This window comes from Rhinatrema bivittatum, chromosome 16, assembly GCF_901001135.1.
Source record: "Rhinatrema bivittatum chromosome 16, aRhiBiv1.1, whole genome shotgun sequence".
NCBI classification, from domain to species: Eukaryota; Metazoa; Chordata; class Amphibia; order Gymnophiona; family Rhinatrematidae; genus Rhinatrema; species Rhinatrema bivittatum.
Window position 1 is genome coordinate 42031028 of NC_042630.1, and position 22319 is coordinate 42053346.

The window sequence follows — 22319 nt, forward strand, 5'->3', positions numbered from 1 at the left end:
AAAGTACGCGATTGCGCAGTTTTTCAAAATCTACCCCTAAGTAAACTTGATTAATAGCAGTTAATGGACTTCTCCTCCAAGAACTTATCAAAACAATTTTTTAACCCAGCTATACTAATTGCACTAAGTAACCACATCATCTGGCAACAAATTCCACAGTTTAATTGTGCACTGAGTGAAAAAGTATTTTTCCCGATTAGTCTTAAATATTAGGGATGTGAATCATTTTTGAACGATTAAAATTATCGTCAGATAATTTTAAAATTGTCCTAAATCATTAGATTGCACGATACAATACAAATGCCCCCGATTTATCGTCAGGGGCATTTGTATTGTATCGTTAAATAGGGCACGGGAATTATTTGGGGGAGGACGGGAAAACTGGCACACCAAAACAACGCCTAAACCCACCCCGACCCTTTAAAACCAATTCCTTACCCTCCCCCACCCTCCCGAACTCCCCCAAAATGTTGTTACCTGGTGGTCCAGTGGGGGGGGGGGGTGTCCCGGCGCGATCTCCCACTCTCGGGCCATTGGCGCCATTTTGGCTGCAACTAATTAAAATGGCGCCGATGGCCCGATAAAAAAAAAAACCCACCCGACCCTTTAAATCGACCCCCCCTCCCAACCCCCCCAAAACCTTTTAAAATTACCTGGTGGTCCAGGGGGGCATCGGGGGCCTCGGGGAGAGATACAGGGAGGCCGCGGGGAGAGGAGAGATCCAGGGGGCCCTCGGGAAGAGATTTCCCGTTCCCAGGCATCAGCTGTTCTAAAAAAAAAATGGCGCCGATGCCCCTTTGCCCTTACCATGTGACAGGGTATCCGTGCCATTGGCCGGCCCCTGTCACATGGTAGGAGCACTGGATGGCCGGCGCCATCATCAGCCCCTAATATACTATACTCTATAATAGGGGCTGATGAGTAAAGATGGCCGGCGCCATCTTTAAAGATGGCGCCGGCCATCCAGTGCTCCTACCATATGACAGGGGACGGCCAATGGCACGGATACCCTGTCACATGGTAAGGGCAAAGGGACATCGGCGCCATTTTTTTTTTTAGAACAGCTGATGCCTGGGAACGGGAAATCTCTTCCCGAGGCCCCCCTGGATCTCTCCTCTCCCCGAGGCTCCCCTGGATCTCTCCCTGAGGCCCCCCTGGACCACCAGGTAATTTTAAAAGGTTTTGGGAGGGTGGGGAGGGGGGGTCAATTTAAAGGGTCGGGTGGTTGTTGTTTTTTTTAGCGGCGCGGGCCTCCCTAAAAAAAAAATTAGCGATGTGAATTGGAATCGGAAACGATTCCAATTCACATATCTTAACGATCAGATTCCCCCCCCCCCCCCCCCCCCCAGCCGAATCTGATCGTTAAGACGATCTGGCACATGATTCACATCTCTATTAAATATGCTACTTACTAACTTCATGGAGTGCCCCTAGTCCTTCCATTATCCAAAAGAGTAAATAAATTCTTTCTCACTCAACACACAATTAAGAACTGGAATTTGTTTCCAGAGGATGTGGTTAGTGCAGTTAGTGTAGCTGGGTTTAAAGAAGGTTTGAATAAGTTCTTGGAGAAGAAGTCAATTAACTGCTATTAATCAAGTTAACTTAGGGAATATCGTCTGCTATTACTGGAATTAGTGGCATGGGGTCTTCTTAGTGTTTGGGTATCTGCCAGGTTCTTGTGGCCTGATTTGGCCACTGTTGGAAACAGGATGCAGGGCTTGAAGGAACCTTTGTCTGACCCTGCATGGTAATTTCTTATGTTCTTATGGACATTGGAAGAATTTGTTATAACTTTTTGTGTTTCAATATGGAGCTGCTTGCTGTGTATAATAATGCCTGCATCGGGTGCAGCACCTATTTGGATGTGGAAGACCTCACTCCAGCCAGGAATGGATGTAATGCTCTCCTGGGTAGTCTAACTATCATTGATTTATTTGAAGTTCTTATACTGCAATGCAATATTATGCGTGAGAGTTATGTTAAGTTTGTACAAGAGTCTCCACCCTTCTTCAGATTTGAATAACTGTGGAGGGGGCAGAGAGGAGTGACAGGGGTACCCATCCCATCACTAGTAAGACCTGGGTAAAAACTTGTTCTAGAGAGTGAGAAAATAGGTTAGAGTAGAGGGAGACACCATTCAAATTCAGCTCCTCTCTTTGTGGAGTCTGGAATGGTCAGCCCCCTCAAAGTCTATTTATGTGCTCTTCACAGTGAGCTTGGGAGGCAGATCCTTTAGGTTCTCACTGAGTGCAGTGGTGGAGAGAAGCTTAACTTTTGTTGTTTTTCCAGGCACAGTCAACAAAAACATTCTAGCACAGCTTGTGGTTCCTGAACAGAGTCGAAGTGTATTCTCTTTCCACTTCACATCCTGGCTTGTTAAGATTCCCTCTGGGTCTAAGTTTAGAGATTTTTATTAGGAGCCTCAGTGGACACCTGGGCCTGTCATGCATGCAAGAACTGGGGATCCCTGCGTATCAACTGCACAGGGATAGGGAAGATACACCCCTGAAGTGGTGGTGACCTGCTATGAAGAGGGGACTCCACTGTTTTGAATTTTGTTCCTTTTTGGGTAAAGAACTTACGGGCCGATACAGTAAGGAGCGGTAGGAAGAGCTGCGTTAGTGCCGGGCACACCCGCGTTTCAGCACGCACAGTCCAGCTCACCTACCGCTCGATACTGTATTAAAATGGCATGCAAATGCAAGCCGCATCCAAGAAGCGTCCATGAAGCGTTAGACCCGCGCAATCCATTTTACTGTATAGAGCACTATACAGAGCCTATAAAGTATCCTGGGTGCGCTGGTACCTGTCATTCCAAATGTCATTTCAAATGACATTTGAAATGATAGGTACCAGGAAGTGGACGTTCTCCTACACTCGGGATTGCCAGTCCTTTCTCCCCACCTCCGAAGCAAGGCGCAGGGTGAAAATTAAAACAAAAGTGAATAAAGTGTAATAAAAGTAAACTTACTGCGTCTGAATTTTCTTTGAACAGTCCTCGCTCTCCTCCTCCCGAGGCACGCCCGCCGGTGCATTAGCGAACGCCGACGTCACGGCGTGTGATGTCGGTGTTCGCTAATGCACTGCCTTGAGTGCCGGCGAAGGTGAATGAATGCAATTTGGGTGCTCAAGGCAGTGCATTAGCGAATGCCGACATCACACGCCATAACGCCAAACGTAATGACATCACGCCTTGAGCAGCCAAATTGCACGCACAGGCGCACATTCATTCACCTCCGCTTTTTGCCGACGGCTCCCTCCGCCTGGCTGAATGCACGCCTGCTGGCTCCCACCTGGCTGAATGCACGCAGGAGAAGTGGCCGCAGCTCAGTAAAGGATTCTCCAGTGAGCGATCATGTCCGAGGGCCTGTGCAGGCATCCATCTTCGCCAGTGGGGCTGCTTTCACTGCCGGCTGCCCCCGGGAGGCAGGGGGCAGCCCCCAGGAGGCAGGGGAGCTGCAGTGCGTCTCCGGAGGAGGGCTGCAAGAAAAGTAAGTTACACTTCACATGTCGTTTCGCTTTTCTCCTTTTTTGCTTTTCATTGCTTCGGGAGGAGGGTAGAGAGGACTGGGCTGCCCCTGAGACCGGCACCCATGGACGCAGCCAGGGCAGGTAAGCGAGGGCTGGGGGAAAGTTTGCCGCCTACCCTTATCCCTGCCTCTAATGCAGGGGTAAGGATAGGCGGTAAGTTAGCAGGTTAAACGCGCGGCTAAACTGCAGGTTTAAAAAGCAATAATAGGGGCGCGCGTTACTGTATGGGAGAAAATAGCTAATCCGATTGTTTACATCTCATATACATGCCGCGAGCGGAAGGGGTTACCCGTTGATTTAAAGAGGCAGTAAGGATGGGTTTAAAGGGATAGTGAATCGCGGGTTGGACTAACGCGGCCAAATTGTGAGTAGAAAGCGGGTTAGAAGCAGGCTAACCGCGGCCGCACTTTACTGTATTGACCTGTTAATTAGTAAGAGATGCCCCTTCCTTGCTGTTTCAAATCAAGATTATTTTTTGTTTCCAAGAGGATCCTCATCACCAAGGATCCTGAGAGAGTATTAAAGAGAAGGTGTCAAATTCAAGAAGATCCAGAAGACCATGTAATCATGATTAAAGGGTCACTACACCACTTGAGAACACCTATCTGATGCTTCACAACCCGGGGGAGAGAAAGAAAGGATTAACTCTCTATGCCATAGACTTTTTCTAGTTTTTGACAGTTTGGAAAGGGTTTTTCCCAGCTTAGAAGACCCTGCCCATCCAGGAGCTCCACTTAATTAATCCAAGAGAGTGTGAGTTTCCCTAGTCCCAATACAAGTGAGTCCTGCACAGTCAGATGAAAGAGCGGCAAATTATGTGCTGCTGTAGTTTGAGTTTTCTGCCATTCATCGCCAGTGTTAACAGTAAAGACTTTTATTGTGCACGCTAGCAAAGTTTCACACTCACTGCTCCCACATAAATAACAGACACCAACTCCCCAGGGGAAACATAATAAACGTGCAAAGAAACCATCCCTGTCACATCAGGCCCTGGAAGTTTATCTTCCCCCCCACCTACAAAGGATCCAGCCTTGGGAGAAGGAGTGCATGTGAAAGAGTTAGCCGGTGATTGGTTCCAGCTCTGAAGCGTAACAAATTCCTGTGTGTACCCACCCATGCTGGATAGGCACACCGGGGTGGGGTTACATATGAAATGTTAATGCTCAGGGCGCTTGTTCCATAGAACAGGCCCTACAATAAAAAGGGCGCAAGAACCTTGCGTGAAAGTTTTAATGAAGAGACCTAAAAAAAAATATGTACTCTATGTTCCTAATCTATGCAGAGGACTGTAAACTTCTAATAGATGCAGCTAAATAAGTGGGATCACTTTATTTAGTACTTTGCATATCAAAAAACTAATATTTACAATTCTAAACGCTGTGGATATAATATTGAAAATCATAGTTTATGCTTCCTTTTTCTTATAAAGTCTGAATTATTGGATTGAATATGTGTATGAAAATAAGAGTTAAAAGCTGGACTACTGTAATGCCCTCTTCCTTGGCCTACCCTCCTCCACCACCAAGCCCTTACAAATGCTCCAGAATGCCATCGCCAGGGTCATCACCAACTCAAGGAAAGCTGATCACATTACCCCAATACTCAAAGAACTCCACTGGCTCCCCATCGCATCCCGAATTCTCTTCAAAATTCTAACCATAGTGCACAAGTCCATCCACTCGCACAATTCCAATTGGTTGGATGAACCCTTTCGTCCTATACGCACTGAACGACCCACTCGCACTGTCAACAAAGGCACCCTCTCCATTCCCCCTTTGAAAAAAGCCCACCTCTCCTCTACTAGGGACCGTGCACTATCCATTGCAGGCCCTAAACAATGGAACGCCCTCCCTACCATTCTCAGGCTAGAGCCATGTTACGCCAAGTTCAGAAAAAAACTTAAAACATGGCTCTTCCGACAAGCCTACCCTGATTAAGTACACCGACTTCTGCAAGATCTTGCCTACGCCTTGTATATTCCTGTAAATAGTCCGTTGCAGTTTTTATTTATTGCTTTAATTCCTCCACCTCCTGCTCTTTGTATACTCCTCCTTGTTCGCCCTCCCTGTTCATTGTAATTTCTACCTTTAAAGTTACATTGTAAACCGGTATGATGTATGCATACTAATACCGGTATATAAAAGTTTTTAAATAAATAAATAAATAAATAAAATAAAATATATTGTCTTCTACAGATGCTGAGAACTGCATGAAGTGTCCTGATGATCAATGGCCTAGTGAGAAGAAGGACGAGTGCCTCCCAAGAGTCATAGACTTCCTGTCCTATGGGGATCTCTTAGGTGTATTTTTAGCTTCCATTGCTATTCTCTTCTTCATCATCACTGATGTAGTGCTGGGGATCTTTATTAAATACCGGGACACACCCATAGTGAAAGCCAATAATCGGGACCTCAGTTACATCCTCCTCCTCTCCCTCATGCTGTCCTTCCTCTGTTTCTTGTTATTCATTGGCCGTCCTGGAAGAGTGACCTGTCTGCTCCAACAAGTTGCATTTGGGATCATTTTTACCATTGCTGTTTCTTCTGTGCTGGCAAAAACTGTCACCATCATCATTGCCTTCAATGCCACCAAGCCTAACAGCAAGTTAAGGAAATGGGTAGGAACAAGAGTCTCCAGCTCTCTAGTCCTTCTTTGTTCCTTGGGTGAAGTTCTGATATGCATTGCATGGCTGCTAATCGCTCCTCCATTCCCAGAGAATGACACACAGTCTGAACCTGGGAAAATGATCCTACAGTGTAACGAGGGGTCCACCATTGCATTTTATAGTGTGATTGGGTACATGGGCTTCTTGGCTCTCTTAAGTTTCATTGTGGCTTTCCTAGCAAGGAAGTTGCCGGACAGTTTCAATGAGGCCCAGTTCATCACGTTCAGCATGCTGGTGTTCTGCAGTGTTTGGGTCTCCTTCATCCCAGCATATTTGAGCACCAAAGGCAAATACATGGTGGCAGTGGAGATCTTTGCCATCCTGGCTTCCAGTGCTGGGCTGCTGGGCTGTATCTTCTTCCCCAAGTGTTACATTATTCTGATCAGGCCAGACCTGAACACAAAGAGACATTTAATTGGAAAACAATATTCTAAGAAAGCTAAATGAAAAAGGATTTCTTCCAATGACCTTTGGGTTCATGTCCTCTTAAAATATGAGAATCACTTTATGATTTAATAAAACTAATTTTATTTTATAGGCAGTCTTTAAGATTTCCCACATGTGCTATATCAACTCCCTTTTGTGGCTCTGCATGTAAGGAATAATGTTTTGAGCTGGAAGTTAAGGGGAAGTTTTAATGAGAGGCTTGAATAATTTGTAATTCAGAAGAACTGAATATCCAGTCACAGAGTTTTAGATTATTTTTTAAATTCAATAAAGCCAGGCCACATCCATGAAATAATATTTATTTATTTATTTAACAATTTTTATATACCGACATTCGTTTGGAAAACATCACATCGGTTTCCATAGAACAAAAATAGCCAACAGGGCTTTACATTGAAACTGGTTTCAATCCACTGCTGTTTTCTAACTCCCTCTCCCAGAATCACCTATGGGCTGACAGGGCCAGAATATACTTGTACATTGATGAAAAAAGTAACCCAGTTTCATTAATAAATAATCTTCTAGGAATTGTACAATTGCCCAGAATCCCTTCATCAAGTGGGTGCTTATCCGAGGGATTTCCGTGGGTGTTAATCCATAGAAATAACCTCTTTGAAACGTTTCCATATCCTATGTGGTGGAAATGGATTTCACTGAATTTGGGACAGAGATGGGACTGGGGCAGGCATAGTTAGGTGTGCTTGGAGTTTCAGTTTAAAACCCCTGTAGCATTTCCCTTTGATAACTGGCTTGGAGGGCCATGGGTACAAAATATCTATAAACCCATGCCGATTCCACTGCAATCCTATTTTTTCTCACCAGAAGTATTTCTCTATTTTTTCTCTCTGCCAAACGTTATGACCAAACTTTATGAGTAATTTATCTGTTTCCTTGCATTTTTCTTCCCTTTCTAACATATTAATGTTTTTATAACTCATGTGTGTGTGTGTGTGTGTGTGTGTGTGTGTGTGATATAATCAAAGGTTACAAGGAAACCAGGACTCCTTGAGGAAGGAATTAGAAACATAGAAACAGAAGTGACGGCAGAAAATGACCTTATGGCCCATCCAGTCTGCTCAGCAAGCTCCCAAAGTTATCAGTTTCCCATGCCTATCAGTTACTCAGTCCGCCAAGGTTAGGGATCTTGTTGGTTACTGTTTGACACCAATTTCCTCCCCCCCCCCCCCCCCTGTCGAAGAATCAGAGAGCAATGTGCAATGTTGGAATCACATCAGAAGGGTAGCATCAGGCTTTTGGTTAAGGGTACTAACCAGCGCATCAAGCAAATTACTCCCACCAAGCAAGTTACCCCAATGCTCATGTGTGTTTCCAGACCCTACAGTTCATGACTTTGTTGGTTACTGTCTGAATCCAATCCCCCCTTTCCTCTTTTCTCCCTGCCATTGAAGCAGCGAGCAATGATGGAGTTGCATCACATTTTAAGTCTATTTGCCAAGGGTAGTATCTGCCACACCAGCAAGATACCCCCATGCCTTACTTCATTCCCCTCCCCCTTGCCAGTGTTTATCCCATGCCCTTTTGAAATCTTGCACCATTTTTGCCTTCACCACTTCCTCCAGCAGGGCATTCCAGGCATCCACCAGCCTCTCAATGAAGAAATGTATTTATTTTATTTATTTTGAACTTTTATATACCAACCTTCATGTATAAGGATACATATCAAATCGGTTTACAGTGAAACTCAAAAAATGAAAAGAGCAATACAAAGAACAGGGTTGTATGGACCTGGGGGCAAAATAAAAAAAAAAAACATGGGAAACATTAAGTAGCAAAAACAAGTCAATACAATCAAAAAACCAAGGGAAAAAATTATATGAAAGTATATTCATTCCAGTCGAAAATCGGACCAGAAGGAGAGTACATTCCAGAGGAATAGGAGGGAACGTATGTCCTGATAGATAGGAGGATCGCACTTCATTGGGTGTGTGAAACAGCTTGGTTTAGTAATCCTGGATAAACTTTCCTGAGCCCTAAGGATGGCTCACCTGTTTATGGAAAGCCTTGTTTGAAAAGCCAGGTTTTAAGTTTTTCTTTTGAAGGTTATTTGGCATGATTCTGTCTGAAGATCTGGGGGAAGAGCATTCCATTGCGAGGGACCAGCAGTAGATAGGGCACGTTTCCTTAGAGTGGTCTTGAGGGGGGGGGGCATAGAGAGAGCATTTGTGAGCAGATCTGATAGGTCTGGAAGATTCGTGAAAACGAAGAGGTAAGCTAAGATTAAGAGGTAAAAGGTTATGCATGGATTTGTAGATTATCATAAGAACTTTGTAGAGAATTCTGAATTTGGTAGCCAATGTAAGTTACGAAGTATGGGCGTGATGTGCTCTCTTCTGTTGGTGTTGGTCAAGATCCTTGCTGCGGAGTTCTGTACCATCTGCAGAGGTCTGATAGTAGTTGCTGGTAGACCTAAAAGGAGCGAGTTACAGTAGTTGAGTTTTGAAAAAATAATAGATTGCAGCACCGTCCGGTAGTCATGAAAATGGAGTAGGGGTCTTAGCTTTTTCAGGATCTGTAATTTGAAGAAACAGTCCTTTGTAGTTGTATTGACAATTTTTTTTAGGTTAAACTGATTGTCCAGCATGATGCCAAGGCCTCTGACATGCGGGGAGAAATTAAGTTGAGAGGTGAATGGAGTGTTGGTTAGTTTGTTATTGTCGTCTTGAGATATGATAAGCATCTCAGTCTTATTGGTATTAAGGAATAGGTTGAGGCTGGACAGGAGTTGGTTGATTGCTTGTAGGCAATCATTCCAGATGCTAAGGATTTTGGATAGGGAGTCCTTAATTGGGAACAGTACCTGTACGTCGTCTGCGTAGACATAGTGGGATAGTTTAAGATTTGTCAGAAGCTGGCAGAGCGGGAGTAGGTAGATATTGAAAAAGGTTGGAGAGAGCGAGGAACCTTGTGGGACTCCCAGGGTGTAGCTGATGGGGTGAGATTCCTTATTGTTAATTTTTACCTTAGAGCATCTGTTGCTTAGGAATGACTTGAACCAATTGTGTGCCGTACCAGAGATGCCAATGTCTGTGAGGCAATCTAATAGAATAGAGTGGTTCACTGTGTCGAAGGCCACAGAGAGATCTAGGAGAGCAAGTAGGTATGGTTGTCTTTTTTCTAGTCTGAGGATGATAGAGTCTGAGAGTGAGATTAAAAGGGATTCAGTATTAAGCAATTTACGGAAACCGAACTGAGCTGGAGCAAGTATCTTGTGCACTTCTAAGTATTCTGAGAGTTGCTTATTAACAATTTTTTCTAGGAGTTTAGCGATGAACAGTAGGTTGGCTATCAGACGGAAGTTGGCTGGATCAGCTGGTGACAGGTTAGGTTTTTTTAGCAACGGCTTGAGGATTGCGATCTTGAGCGCATCTGTAACAAGGCCTTGTGTGAGAGAGCAGTTTATGATATCAGAAATCGGTTTGGCAATGATTTTTGGGATGGAGATGAGGAGGTTTGACGGTATTGGGTCTGAGGGGTGAGAGGATGGCTTGAGCTTCTTTAGCAGGATTTCAATTTCCAATGAAAACGTGGGCTCGAAAGATTTGAGACTGTAATTTTGCTGCAAAGAGGATTTGTGAGAAGGCAGAGGATGGTTATTGTTGGATTCAAGCGGTGCTACCAGGTTAGTGATTTTGTTTTCAAAGTATGTAGCTAGTTCTGTAGCTTTGGTTAAAGCTTGGTCATCTGGAATAGTTGGTGGGGAAGATTTTGTAAGAGATGCGACGTAAGAGAAAAGGGCTTTAGAGTCAAAGATAAAGTGGTGGATTTTAAGAGTGAAGAAATCCCTCTTTGTTCGGAGGATCGTGTTCCTGTAACGGTGCATAGAATCTTTGTAGGCTGCTTGCATCGAAGAAGAAGGGTTTTTCCACCATTTGTGATCTTTACATCTTAATTCTAGTTTGAGGGCTTTCAGTTCAGAAGTGAATCACAGTTTCCTGTTGTCTGTATTCGGGTGTAAAACTTTCGTGGTTGTAGGGCACGTTAGGTCTGCTACTTTGTTGGTTATTTTGAACCAAGAAGTGATAGCCGCTTCTGCATCAGATAGATCAAGGAGATCTAGTTCTTTGGTGAGGTAGGAGCTGAGGTTGTCTAAGGAGCATGGTTTTCTGAATTGGATGGTAGACTTGTGGGATGGTAGGGGTGCAGTTTTGGATATCTCTAGGGTCGTCGTAATCAACCGGTGGTCTGACCAAGGGATGGGAGAGCAAATGGGTTTAGTAGTAAAGGTGAGGCCCTCATTTAAGAATATTAGGTCCAGAGTGTGACCTCCTTTATGCGTTGGGCTGTCTATGATTTGTTTGAAACCCAGGTATTTGAGTGAGGAGAGAAAGGTTTCACAGTTTGGGGAAATTGGATGAGCGTCGACGTGGACGTTGAAGTCTCCCAAAATTATGGCTGGGATGTCATAGTTAATATATTTGGCGATATGTTCAATAAGTGGGGAAGGGTAAGATTCTAGGAGCCCTGGGGGGGGGCATACATTAGGCATATTTGAAGCTGGGTGGATTTAAAGACTGTGAATTAGAGATTAGCTGCAGATTCTGAGTGTAAAAGTGCACATCTTAGTTCTTTTTTTACCATAAGGAGGAGGCCGCCGCCTCTCTTTTTTTTTTTTTTTAATTTAATTTTTATTGATTTTTCACAATTATATACATCATGAAAATTAGAAAATGTGTACTTCAACATAACACAACTACTTTACAAAAACCCATATTAAATCATCATTTGCATTGAGTACATATCCCATAATTGGGGGAGATCTATACCATTCAAATATTTAAGCAATCTTACATATAATAACAAAAGGTATTCTACCTATTTGTTCTAATATGTATATACGAAATAATTTAAAGAGAAGGGAGATTGATTATTTTTCTGGACATTATTCCCCCTATACCTCAGGTTGACTTTTATCTAGTAAAAATGTTTCTAAATGTGTAGGATCCACAAAACCATATTTATTACCCTGATAGTTAACTAAGCATAGGCACGGAAATTTCAAAAAGAATGTGGCACCTATTGCAAGTACCCGCATTTTTAATGAAAGAAAGTATTTTCTTCTTACTTGTGTGGCCCTAGCCACATCTGGGAATATTTGTAACTTGTGCCCACAAAATAACATATTCCTTAATCTAAAAAACTTCTTAAATATATTTTCTTTATCCTGTTCGGCTATAAATGATATAAAGAGAGTTGCTCTTTTATTAATGATGTCGATTGACTCCTCTAAGAAGGTCGACACCCCCACTGAAGATGGGATTTCCCCAATACCAGTCTGCTCACCAGTGACTCTGGGGGCCTTTTTCTCTAGGTAATACATTTTTGAAACTTTGGGTATTTCCTCATCTTGATATAACAGTATCTCCTTGAGAAATTTTTTAAACATTTCCCAAGGGGACATCAGCCGAGTGATTGGAAAATTTATAATTCTCATATTCTTAGAGCGCAACAAGTTTTCTATATACTCTACTTCCTTATGCATTGTAATACTATCTCGTATAAATACATTTTCAGAATTCTGAGTTAACTGGATCTTATTAGTTAAACTCTGAATATCTTTCTCATGTTTTTCTACAATTTTCACTTGATCATCAATTAACTTCCTATTAGTATTAATAGCAGTCATCAATGATTCATTCATTTTTATAACATTATTATCTAATCTCATTATCATTCTACCCAGGTCAGCCATAGTAACATTGTCGGGTACTACCATCGAACAAATATTACTATCTAAATGAACTGGAGGTAATAATTGCACACCAGAATAAAGAATACTTCCATTCTCGGCCCGAGGAGGTGCCATTTGAATTTCCATTTCTGCACCTCCCTGGGCTGCCCCTATCAGTTCATTGGATGTTACAGGAGATGTAAAAGGCTTTGGCTGTGGTGGGGTTAAATGTCCTGCGCCAGGACTAAGGGAGATTAACGACATACCTCCCAAACTGTCCTCTTTTGGCGTTTCCAACACGTCACTGCCCCTCACGACGTGTTGATCCATGGGGCCTATACGTTGTTGCTGCAATGGGGAGGAGGTAATGATGATCTTTGCCTTCCGTTTCTTACCCATTGAAGATGATACTCAAGGATTCTAGCCGGCTCCCGGTCTCCCCCAGTCTAAGCCGGTCCAAGCCGCGCGCCCCTTCGGCGCGCGCGGCTTAGGCGACGCGCCGGCAGCTGCGGGGCGCCGCTCTGCCACTGATTTTATATCGGCAGTGTTCCTCAGCTGGTGTCACTCAGCTGAGGGTCCGGGTCACGTGGTCAGGGCTCCTCCACTGATTGGCCGGTTCAGGAACCCAGGAAGAGTAGGCAATTTCTTCCTGCTTCAGCTTTTTCTCTCGGCGATTTTACCGGCAGACACAGAGGGTAAGCAAACCCCTCCTTCCTTCTCTTTGCTTCCCGACTAGTGCTGCCCTGCCGCTGATTTTATATCGGCAGTGTTCCTCAGCTGGTGTCACTCAGCTGAGGGTCCGGGTCACGTGGTCAGGGCTCCTCCACTGATTGGCCGGTTCAGGAACCCAGGAAGAGTAGGCAATTTCTTCCTGCTTCAGCTTTTTCTCTCGGCGATTTTACCGGCAGACACAGAGGGTAAGCAAACCCCTCCTTCCTTCTCTTTGCTCCCCGACTAGTGCTGCCCTGCCGCTGATTTTATATCGGCAGTGTTCCTCAGCTGGTGTCACTCAGCTGAGGGTCCGGGTCACGTGGTCAGGGCTCCTCCACTGATTGGCCGGTTCAGGAACCCAGGAAGAGTAGGCAATTTCTTCCTGCTTCAGCTTTTTCTCTCGGCGATTTTACCGGCAGACACAGAGGGTAAGCAAACCCCTCCTTCCTTCTCTTTGCTCCCCCCGCCGCCTCTCTTTTTGAGTCTTGGGATTGAGAATGTATCATACAACTGCAAGGGAAGTTGGTTGATTAGCACTGTGTCCGTGGGTTTCATCCATGTTTCCGTAATTGCGCATATGTCAGGCTTGGCATCCAGTAGGTAGTCGTTGAGAATGTGGGTTTTTTTAGTGAGCGATTGGGCATTAAACAGAGTAAGTGAGAACAAAGAAAGGCCCAGTAGTTGAGTGAGAGGGGAGATCATGATGGGGATCAGCCTTTTAGGTTGAATGTTAGGATAGGTGATGGGTTTGGAGTAGTTTCTGAAGTGGTTGTGGATGATGGGTATTGGGAAGGTGCGCATGCTGGCTGGTGGAATTTGGTGGGTCCGTTGAGTGACCGTCTGCAGCTTAAGTATAATAAGTAGGTTCGTTTGTTGAGTGTACATCTGCTGTTTGAAAAACTGTTGATGGTTGCTGTATGAGTCCGCTGAAAATCCGTCTGCTGAGTGAGTCCTTTGAGTGACCATTTGAGTGAGTCTGCTGCGTGTCCTTCTACTTTACAAGTCTGCGGGTCAGCTGAGTGAACTGGTAGGGAATCGTTTAGCTGGGGTAAGAGTTTGTCTTATGAAGAGGCTGGATGGATAATTGAAGAGATTGGATGATAGCTGGAGTGCTGAGTGCTGGGTGAATATGATAGCTGGAGGGAAGCTGGATGATAGCTGGATGATAGCTGGATGATAGCTGGAGGGAAGCTGAGTGCTGGGTGAATATGAAAGAACGGTAGAAGAGGTTTAATGGATAATGGAGTTGGGATGTTTGAAACAGTGTAGGGATGAAGGGATGAAATATTTACTGACATTGCTTCTGAGTCAGCCTCCTTGGAGTTTCATTTCATGACCCCTAGTTCTATAGGCTTCAGTCCAGTGGAAAAGGTTTGTGTTGTTGATTGTGCATCATTAAAGCCTTTCAGGTATCTGAAGGTCTGTATTATATCTCCTCTGCTCCTCATTTCCTCCAGGGTATACATATTTAGGTCTTTAAACCTCTCCTCATAACTCATTTGATGAAAACCTCTCACCATTTTGATCACCCTTCTCTCGACCACCTCCAACCTGTCCCTGTCCCTTTTGAGATAAGGTCTCTAGAACTGAATACAGTACTCCAGGTGAGGCCTCACCAAGGACCTGTACAAGGGGATTATCACTTCCTTTTTTTTTACTAGATATTCCTCTCTCTATGCAGCCCAGCATACTTCTAGCTTTAGCTATCACATTGTCACCTTTCTTCGCCATCTTTAGATCCCTAAACACTATCACTTCTTTGCATTAAATCTCAGTTGGCATATTTTCAACTACTCTTCAAGCTTCCTTAAATCATGTCTCATTCTCTCCACTCCTTATGGTGTGTCGACTCTGTTCCAGATCTTAGTATTATCCCCAAATAGACAAACTTTACCTTCTACCTCTTACGCAATGTCGCTCACAGAAACTTTGAACAGAATCGGACCCACTTAACACTATTCTCTCATCAGAGTATGTTCCATTTGCTATCACACTCTGTCTTCTATCTGTAAACCAGTTTGTAATCGATGCCACCACCTTAGCACTCACTCCCAGGCTTCTCATTTTGTTCACGAGTCTTCTATGTAGGACTGTATTGAAGGCTTTACTAAAATCCAAGTAGATCACATCAAGCACTCTTCTCTGATCCAATTCTCTAGTCACCCAATCAAAGAAATCAATCAGATTCGTCTGACAGGACCTATCCCTGGTGAATCCATGTTGGTACTGATTGAGCAAGCCACCATATTGTAGGTAGTTTATTATCCTTTCTTTCAGCAGAGTCTCCATTAATTATGGCAACTAAAATGTTACAAGATCTGCATCGTAAACAATAGTAAAGAGGCAAAATGCACTCAAAACATTTTCTTAGGAGGAAAGAAAGTGTAGGGAAAACCTTGAGAAATAGTCCAATATGTGTCTGACATTAATAAAATATGTGAAGCTGATATTTTCTACAGGAAATGGAATTTATTAGAGATGTGCATTGTTTATTTTTATCGGTTTGAGCTTTGTTTTGGGCTCCCATTGGAAATTTCATTTTTCCTGTAGTTCGGGAGTTTTTCTCGTGGGTCCCGATTTTCTTCTTATTGCGCACTACGGATTTTTCCAAAATTTTGGAAAAATTCAGTTTGTTTTTCAGCACCCCCAAGCCATGACAAATGCACATGCCTAGAATGTATACATGATTGGGGCAGTTACCGAAGAAGGGTAAGGACAGCAGTGTTAAACAGGAGAAAGGAAGTAGGGGACTGAATATTTGTTGAGTTGTTCAGAAGGCAAAGATATAAGCCACTGAGAAAAGAATGGCGGTGCAGGTGTATCAGGCTTGCAAGAAGGTGGGTAAGTAGCTTGCATGAAGCAGGTGTGGATCCGACCCAAGAATCAGCATTATGGCTGTGTAGGCTTCCAAGGATGCTGGGGGACACCTGCATGGAGCGGCCATGGTGATAGCTCTAACACATGTGGTATGGCTGCACTAATCTTCCAAGGTTTTCTTTCCCTTCACTATTATTTATTCACAGATGTTATACAGCCAGTCTTTCTATTAAGAAAGGTGTGCAGTTTCATATCAATAAAACTGAAGTCTTATGGATTAGAAATTCAGATCCTCATCCTGATTTTAAGATTCATCTGAATTTTACCACTGCAGCAGAAAGTAAAGAATGTTGGAATTTGGCTTGACAAAAAGCTGTGAATGAATGTGCAGGTCATTTTTGCAATAATTTGTAGCTCTTACCACTTTAGTGTTATCTGCCAATGCCACCTGCTTTTGCATCCACCAGATTTGACCTCAGTGATCTAGGCTGCAGTTTTCTCAAGATGAGATTACTGCTATGATGATTACATTGGTCTCCCACAGAAATCTCTGAAATGATTACAGATTTTACAGAATTACAGCTGAAAGGTACCTTGGAGGGTTATCTTTGAAAGACCAAGTTTCTCCCCAGCTTAAAAATCTACACTGACTGATACTTGTAGAATTCTGGATCAGATTCAAGATTTTGTTTTAAAAATATTCCATCCTATCTATCCATATGATTTTTCTATGTACTAGGTAGATATGCATATCAGTTCCCTCTCTCCACATCTTTTATACAGCCTCCCCACCCTTTTCTTCCCATTCCATATCCTCCCAAGCATGCCCAGCTGTGATGGTATCTACCATATCTGCTAGTAGGCTCCTTCCTTTTTAACATTTGGCCTCCCTGCACTCATTAAAATATGTGTATATGCATGGTCCCCAATGTAGGCCCCCAGCCTTCCTAAATACTCATTTCAATTATACCTGTAGATCTGATTATAAAGATGACATTGTGCTAGGCTACCTTACTGATTGTGTGGTTCCATATATTCCCCAATATATCATCTTTTTAGGATGATCTCTTACTTATTCCCTCACCAGCAGATGCAGGGTTAAAACAAGATCAGAGAAAGGGCATCCTCAGTAATAGCCCTAAAATGTGGATTAGTCTACCTAAACAGATTTCTTTACAACAGAACTATCTTCATTTCATAAAGAAGTTAAAACATGTATTTTATTTTATGTTTTTTTGCAATCATCTGTTGAGCCAAGTCTGGCTAACTATTGGGATAACAGTCGATTAGGGATACACATTCATTTTTTCAAGAGTTGCAAAAGATTCATTGAATGAGGCCATTTTCAGTTTCCTCTGAATATTATAATCTGGAAATAGCTTTTTGAGGAAAATACCTGTTTCTTTTCCTTGTTTAATGAACAAAACCAAAGAAATCCATTTGAACTGAATAAAAATGAAAACACCCTGACGCATCAAACAAAAACGAGAAAATAATATAAAATGTTGGGATTGCACATCCCTACTACTGATATTTACATTTAAATGTTTCTGCATGTCATTGGTTAAACCATTCTTCACGGCTTTAACTAACTTCCCATATGTACTACTCATATAAGTCACATAAGGTAATCCTCATACATGGTCCTTATCCACGGGTCAATCTACATAGTGCTGGAATGATGGTGCTTGCAGTTGTGCAGACACATCCTCCCCCCTCCCAAGCCAGGATCTGATTGGAGCACGGCGCTGGGACCCTGTGGGGGAGGAGGGAGGATGTGCCTGAGTGACTGCAAAGTCGTCGTCATCCTCATAACAGCAGCAATGGAACTGGAGGGTTTTTGGGGAAGAAGTTGTCCTACCCCTACACTGGGAGACCACAGGAGAGGAAGAAAGAGCAGGTGCTGTTGTTGTCCAGATAGGAGAGGGTGAGGTAAGGAATCGGGAGGGGGGAAGGATTCAAACAGGAGGGGCAACCATGGGGGGAGGGAGGGAAGGATTCAGACAAAAAGGGACAGCTATGGGGGAAGAAAGGAAGGACTCATACAGCAGGGAGATTTTCTTAAGTGGTTAAAATGTTTCTTATGAGACACTTTATTCTGCATTTAAAAAATAAAGTGATTTTCTTATTAGTTTGTTTCTTAGTATGATTTCACCATTTCACAAGCCCCATAGGATTTAGCTTCAACTTATCCATGTGTGACAGATAATTCTTGATTTTGGGGCCCAAAATATACCCTCAACTTTACATGAGAACGACTTATACATGAGAATATTCAGTAGTTAAAATATGCTTTCTCTCTTTTAACTGTTCTTATATATTGTACAATTAAAGGCTATTTTTTACCTATGTATAAAATGTATTTTAGTTATGAATGTAAAATTGTATGATTATAATATTAATTTTTATAAAGTCTGCTTATCCTGATTTCAAATTGTATAATTTTGATTACTTAAAGCTGTTATGTAATTTTATGATGTTATACATTGCTATGAGTTTTAATGAGTACAATGATCTACAAAAGTAAATATAGATAAATAAATAACCTCTTCAGTTGTTGCATCTCACATCAATGAGCCTTGATTGACTGAATGCTATGGATAATAGTTTCACTAGTTTAGTGACTATGGGCCTCATTTTCTAAACTATCACAGGCCTGCAAAACTTTAGAAAATTGCGCTACTGGGGGGCGGTCCTGTGCTAGCTGGCAGGAATCGCACCGCCACGGTACGATCGCTGCCGGCATTGCTCCCAATAACTACACCATAGAAGGTGTAGTTATTGGGTGCGAAATAGGCAGCAAAAAGGCACTTACATTTTCACTGTGCGCGCCGTCGTCATGGAGTCGGCCCCGGTGATTCCCCATCTCCTCCTCTTCCGGGGCCGATTCCGTCCCGATTTTAGTACCGCAGGCCTGCGCTACTTTCGCTAGCTATCGCAGGCTTGCGCTAACAGCGCAAGCCTGCGATAGCTTTGGAAAATGAGGCCCAATATGGATAATTGCTAATCCTGGAGGACATAAGAGTCATGTGATTATAGGGATTAAATCAGAAACTTTTCATAATTAAGCAGGAAGATCATAAGCTTTAGAACATCCTTCTACCTAGGCAAGAAGCACTTACTACTGGTAAAAAATTAAACATGTATGGATTTAGAGGGCAGTGGTTGGGTAAATGACATGGAGTGGAGCTGTGGTTGGTAAATTATAGGAACTTATCCCCCCCCCCCCCCCAAAAAAAAAAAAAAAAGAGTTAAGTAACTTGGTAGAGCGGATAGGACACATGGTCTTCATCTGCCATTGTTTAAAATACTAATGTGCTAAACTCCCTGACTAAAGATTAACCCAACTTGTACAGGATGATTTATTTATGTATTTATCAATTTGTTTTATTTGGGGCTGGATTTTCTAAGTTCGCAGAACTTAGAAAATCTGGTGGTAACGGGGTGCAGGGGGGGGAAAATGGGGGGGCGGTCCTGCGCTAGCCGGCAGCGATCATACCGCCGTGGTGCAATCACTGCCAGCATCACGCTGAATAACTACACCATAAAAGGTGCAGTTATTCGGCACGAAATAGTCAGCAAATAGGCTCCTTACCTTTTCGCTGTCCACGCCGTCCTCGCAGAGTTGGCCCCGGTGACACCCTGACTCCTCCTCTTCCGGGACCGACTCTGCCCCGATGTAGGTAGTGCAGGCATGCGATAGCCTTAGAAAATAAGGTCCTTAGTTACATGCTCATCTCTTAACTGCTTAGATAAAGAAACAATAAACTACACCTTTATTAGAAACTTAAATCCAGCACCTTAAATCCAACCTAACAATTCCCATCATAACCAATCTACCTTTTCTTTCAAGCAGTTTTTTATGTGGATCCTTAAAATTTTGATCTGTTTTTCTTATTTTATTGATTTTCACATTGTATGCTTTGTTTTATTTTTGTACTGTTTTATATTTTTATTGTTAATATTTTATACTATGATTATTTTTATTGTAATCACTCAAAAACAAAGTGAAACAAAGAGGGAAATAGTGTATAAACCTATTACCACAAATCTTATTACAACACTAGAGACAATATCATCAGCACATGCTCAAAGTGATTTAATCTGCTGTCTCTCGCCCGCAATGGGCCGCAGGCAGTTTTCAGCCTTATGAGCAATATTCATATAATCATTTATTGTCTCATATCTCATAATACGCCTAATCCAACCCAATATTTACTAATTCCATTATTCGTTTAACTACTAAAATTTACTTTATTAAAGCATCTACTAAACTAAGCATCTACTAATTCTAAAGAAGCTCCACTGGAACTCAAACTTCTATCAATCATCCAGAAAGCCATTCACAACACTCCACTGGACCTCAGGATTCCTCTTCAACTTCACACTTCCTCCCGTCCGCTAAGATTAGCACAGAGAGGCACTCTGCACGTACCTCCTATCAAAACATCTTTAAGAAAAAGAGCTCCCTCCACCGCGGGCCCCAAACAGTGGAATTCGCTTCCACCTGAGCTCAGGCTGGTACATTGCCCAATCACGTTCAAAAAAAGACTCAAGACATGGCTGTTCGGCCAAGCTTTCCCATAATTTCAAGATTCTTCCACAGCTTCCACAGCTTCCCCCTTCCCAGGGCCTATGTTCATGTTTTAATCAGCCATAGTAACTTGTCTCCCTCTCCCCCTCCATTAGTCAACTTCCCTCCCCAGTCGGCTTGATATCCGTCAAGTCCACTTCCTTTTATCTGTACACATTATTTTTATATTATGTTTATCCAAGTTGTTCTCATCCTTGTTCATTGTAAGACATACTCTGTCATTATTTATTGCCTGTTGGAATGTAAACCGGAGTGATAAGTAACTCTGTTACCTGAACCTCGGTATAAAAAAGTTATAAATACATAAATAAATAAATAAATAAATAAATAAATAAATAAACCCGCTGTGTATCAGCCTAATACAAATATTTATAAACGAATACTTAGCCAACTTGAAGATCACTTAGAACCCAAACCCGACATGGGCCATGTTTCGACTATAAAAAGTCTTCTTCAAGGGAAACAAATCTTTTTCATAGTGATGGCAAAATATTCTCTGATCCTAAAAATAAAAAAAAAACATAAAAATCACACACACATATTTTTTAGAGATACTATACCCTCAAACCACCAATTAGTCACGGTAAAAGACTTTACTACAACTGTAATGTCATCATTGCATCACTGATATCTTATAGTCCTGCTCATGAATTCACAGATATTTAAACCCACAGGAAAAATCAATAAGCTTACTGGGACAATATTGAACGTCCCTCAGGATCTTGACATGGCGTCTCAACGTCTAAATCACCTACCCAAACACACACCTCAAATTTAAATCCCCCTCCCGGGATACGTCACCGGAAGCTGTAGTTCATCAACCCCATCACGAACTACTTGACCCATCATGCAATCTTACTACTCTTCCCAAATACGTCTATTGAAACAATAGCATTCAAACCAACACCACAAATCCAAACCATATATTAAATCCTTCAGCATTGTTATTATTTCAACACAGCCTCTCTTAGGACCTTATACTTTTTGTGTCACCAGTCCTGTAGAATTACAACCTGGCATGGTCTCACTGTAATTCTACAGGACTGGTAACACAAAAAATATAAGGTTCTAAGAGGGCTTTCTGCACCTATACATATGATAGCTTTTCAAAGAATCATCTTCTCTGGGATTCCAATGATTAAAAAGCCCTAGTGCTTCTAGAGCTGTACATAACAGGTTGTAGCCCCTAGTGGCACTATATGAGGTTTCCCCAGAGATTTAACAAACATCCCCTCGCTTTGTTTTTTGAGCTGAATCTCTTGCATTTTTGATATTTAAATATTTTCAACGACCTTGGATTTCTTATTCTTTGCAAAAAAAAACAAACAAACATGTTTTCAATTTCCAATGAAAGGACAATTATCTGAGTTCCATAAAGAGTTAATTTTGCTAATGCCATCTCTAGAAAAATCAACAGCGCTTTCTGAAATGATTGTAACCATCTCAATGGAGAATAATCTTGCAGTAAATCTGCTAAATACATAGGTTCTCTTCAACAAAAGGCTTTAAAGATCACTCATAATGGCTGTGTATATTCACATCGTTTATCACCCAGGAGTAACCCCACAGCCATTGTTTTAATAATCTGAAAATGCTTATCCTCTTTATTAGGTAAGTCCCGCCATAAGATGTTGCAATAACCTATCCTATTCATTACCATCAAAAGAAGAACTATTGCTAGGTCTTGCTCCCTCAGTGAAGGCTATTGTGAATCGGCCAAAAATTAAAAAATAATCCACATGTCATAGTGCTACAGATAATTCTGGCTTCAAATAGATACCTAAGATTTTACCTTAAGGGTAGATTTTCAAAGATGTGCGTGCATGTCCATGTGAGTGCGATTCCCGGCGTGCACTCATGGT

General features: G+C 42.4%; 1 protein-coding gene across 1 annotated transcript in view; it reads left to right on the forward strand.

Moving 5' to 3' along the window:
- Positions 1–6646, forward strand: part of LOC115077511 (vomeronasal type-2 receptor 26-like) — a 47231-nt gene extending 40585 nt beyond the window's left edge. The window contains exon 5 of the mRNA XM_029579802.1: positions 5730–6646. Within this exon, the coding sequence (XP_029435662.1) occupies positions 5730–6646 (917 nt within the window). The remainder of the gene's footprint in view (positions 1–5729) is intronic.
- Positions 6647–22319: the final 15673 nt, after the last annotated feature.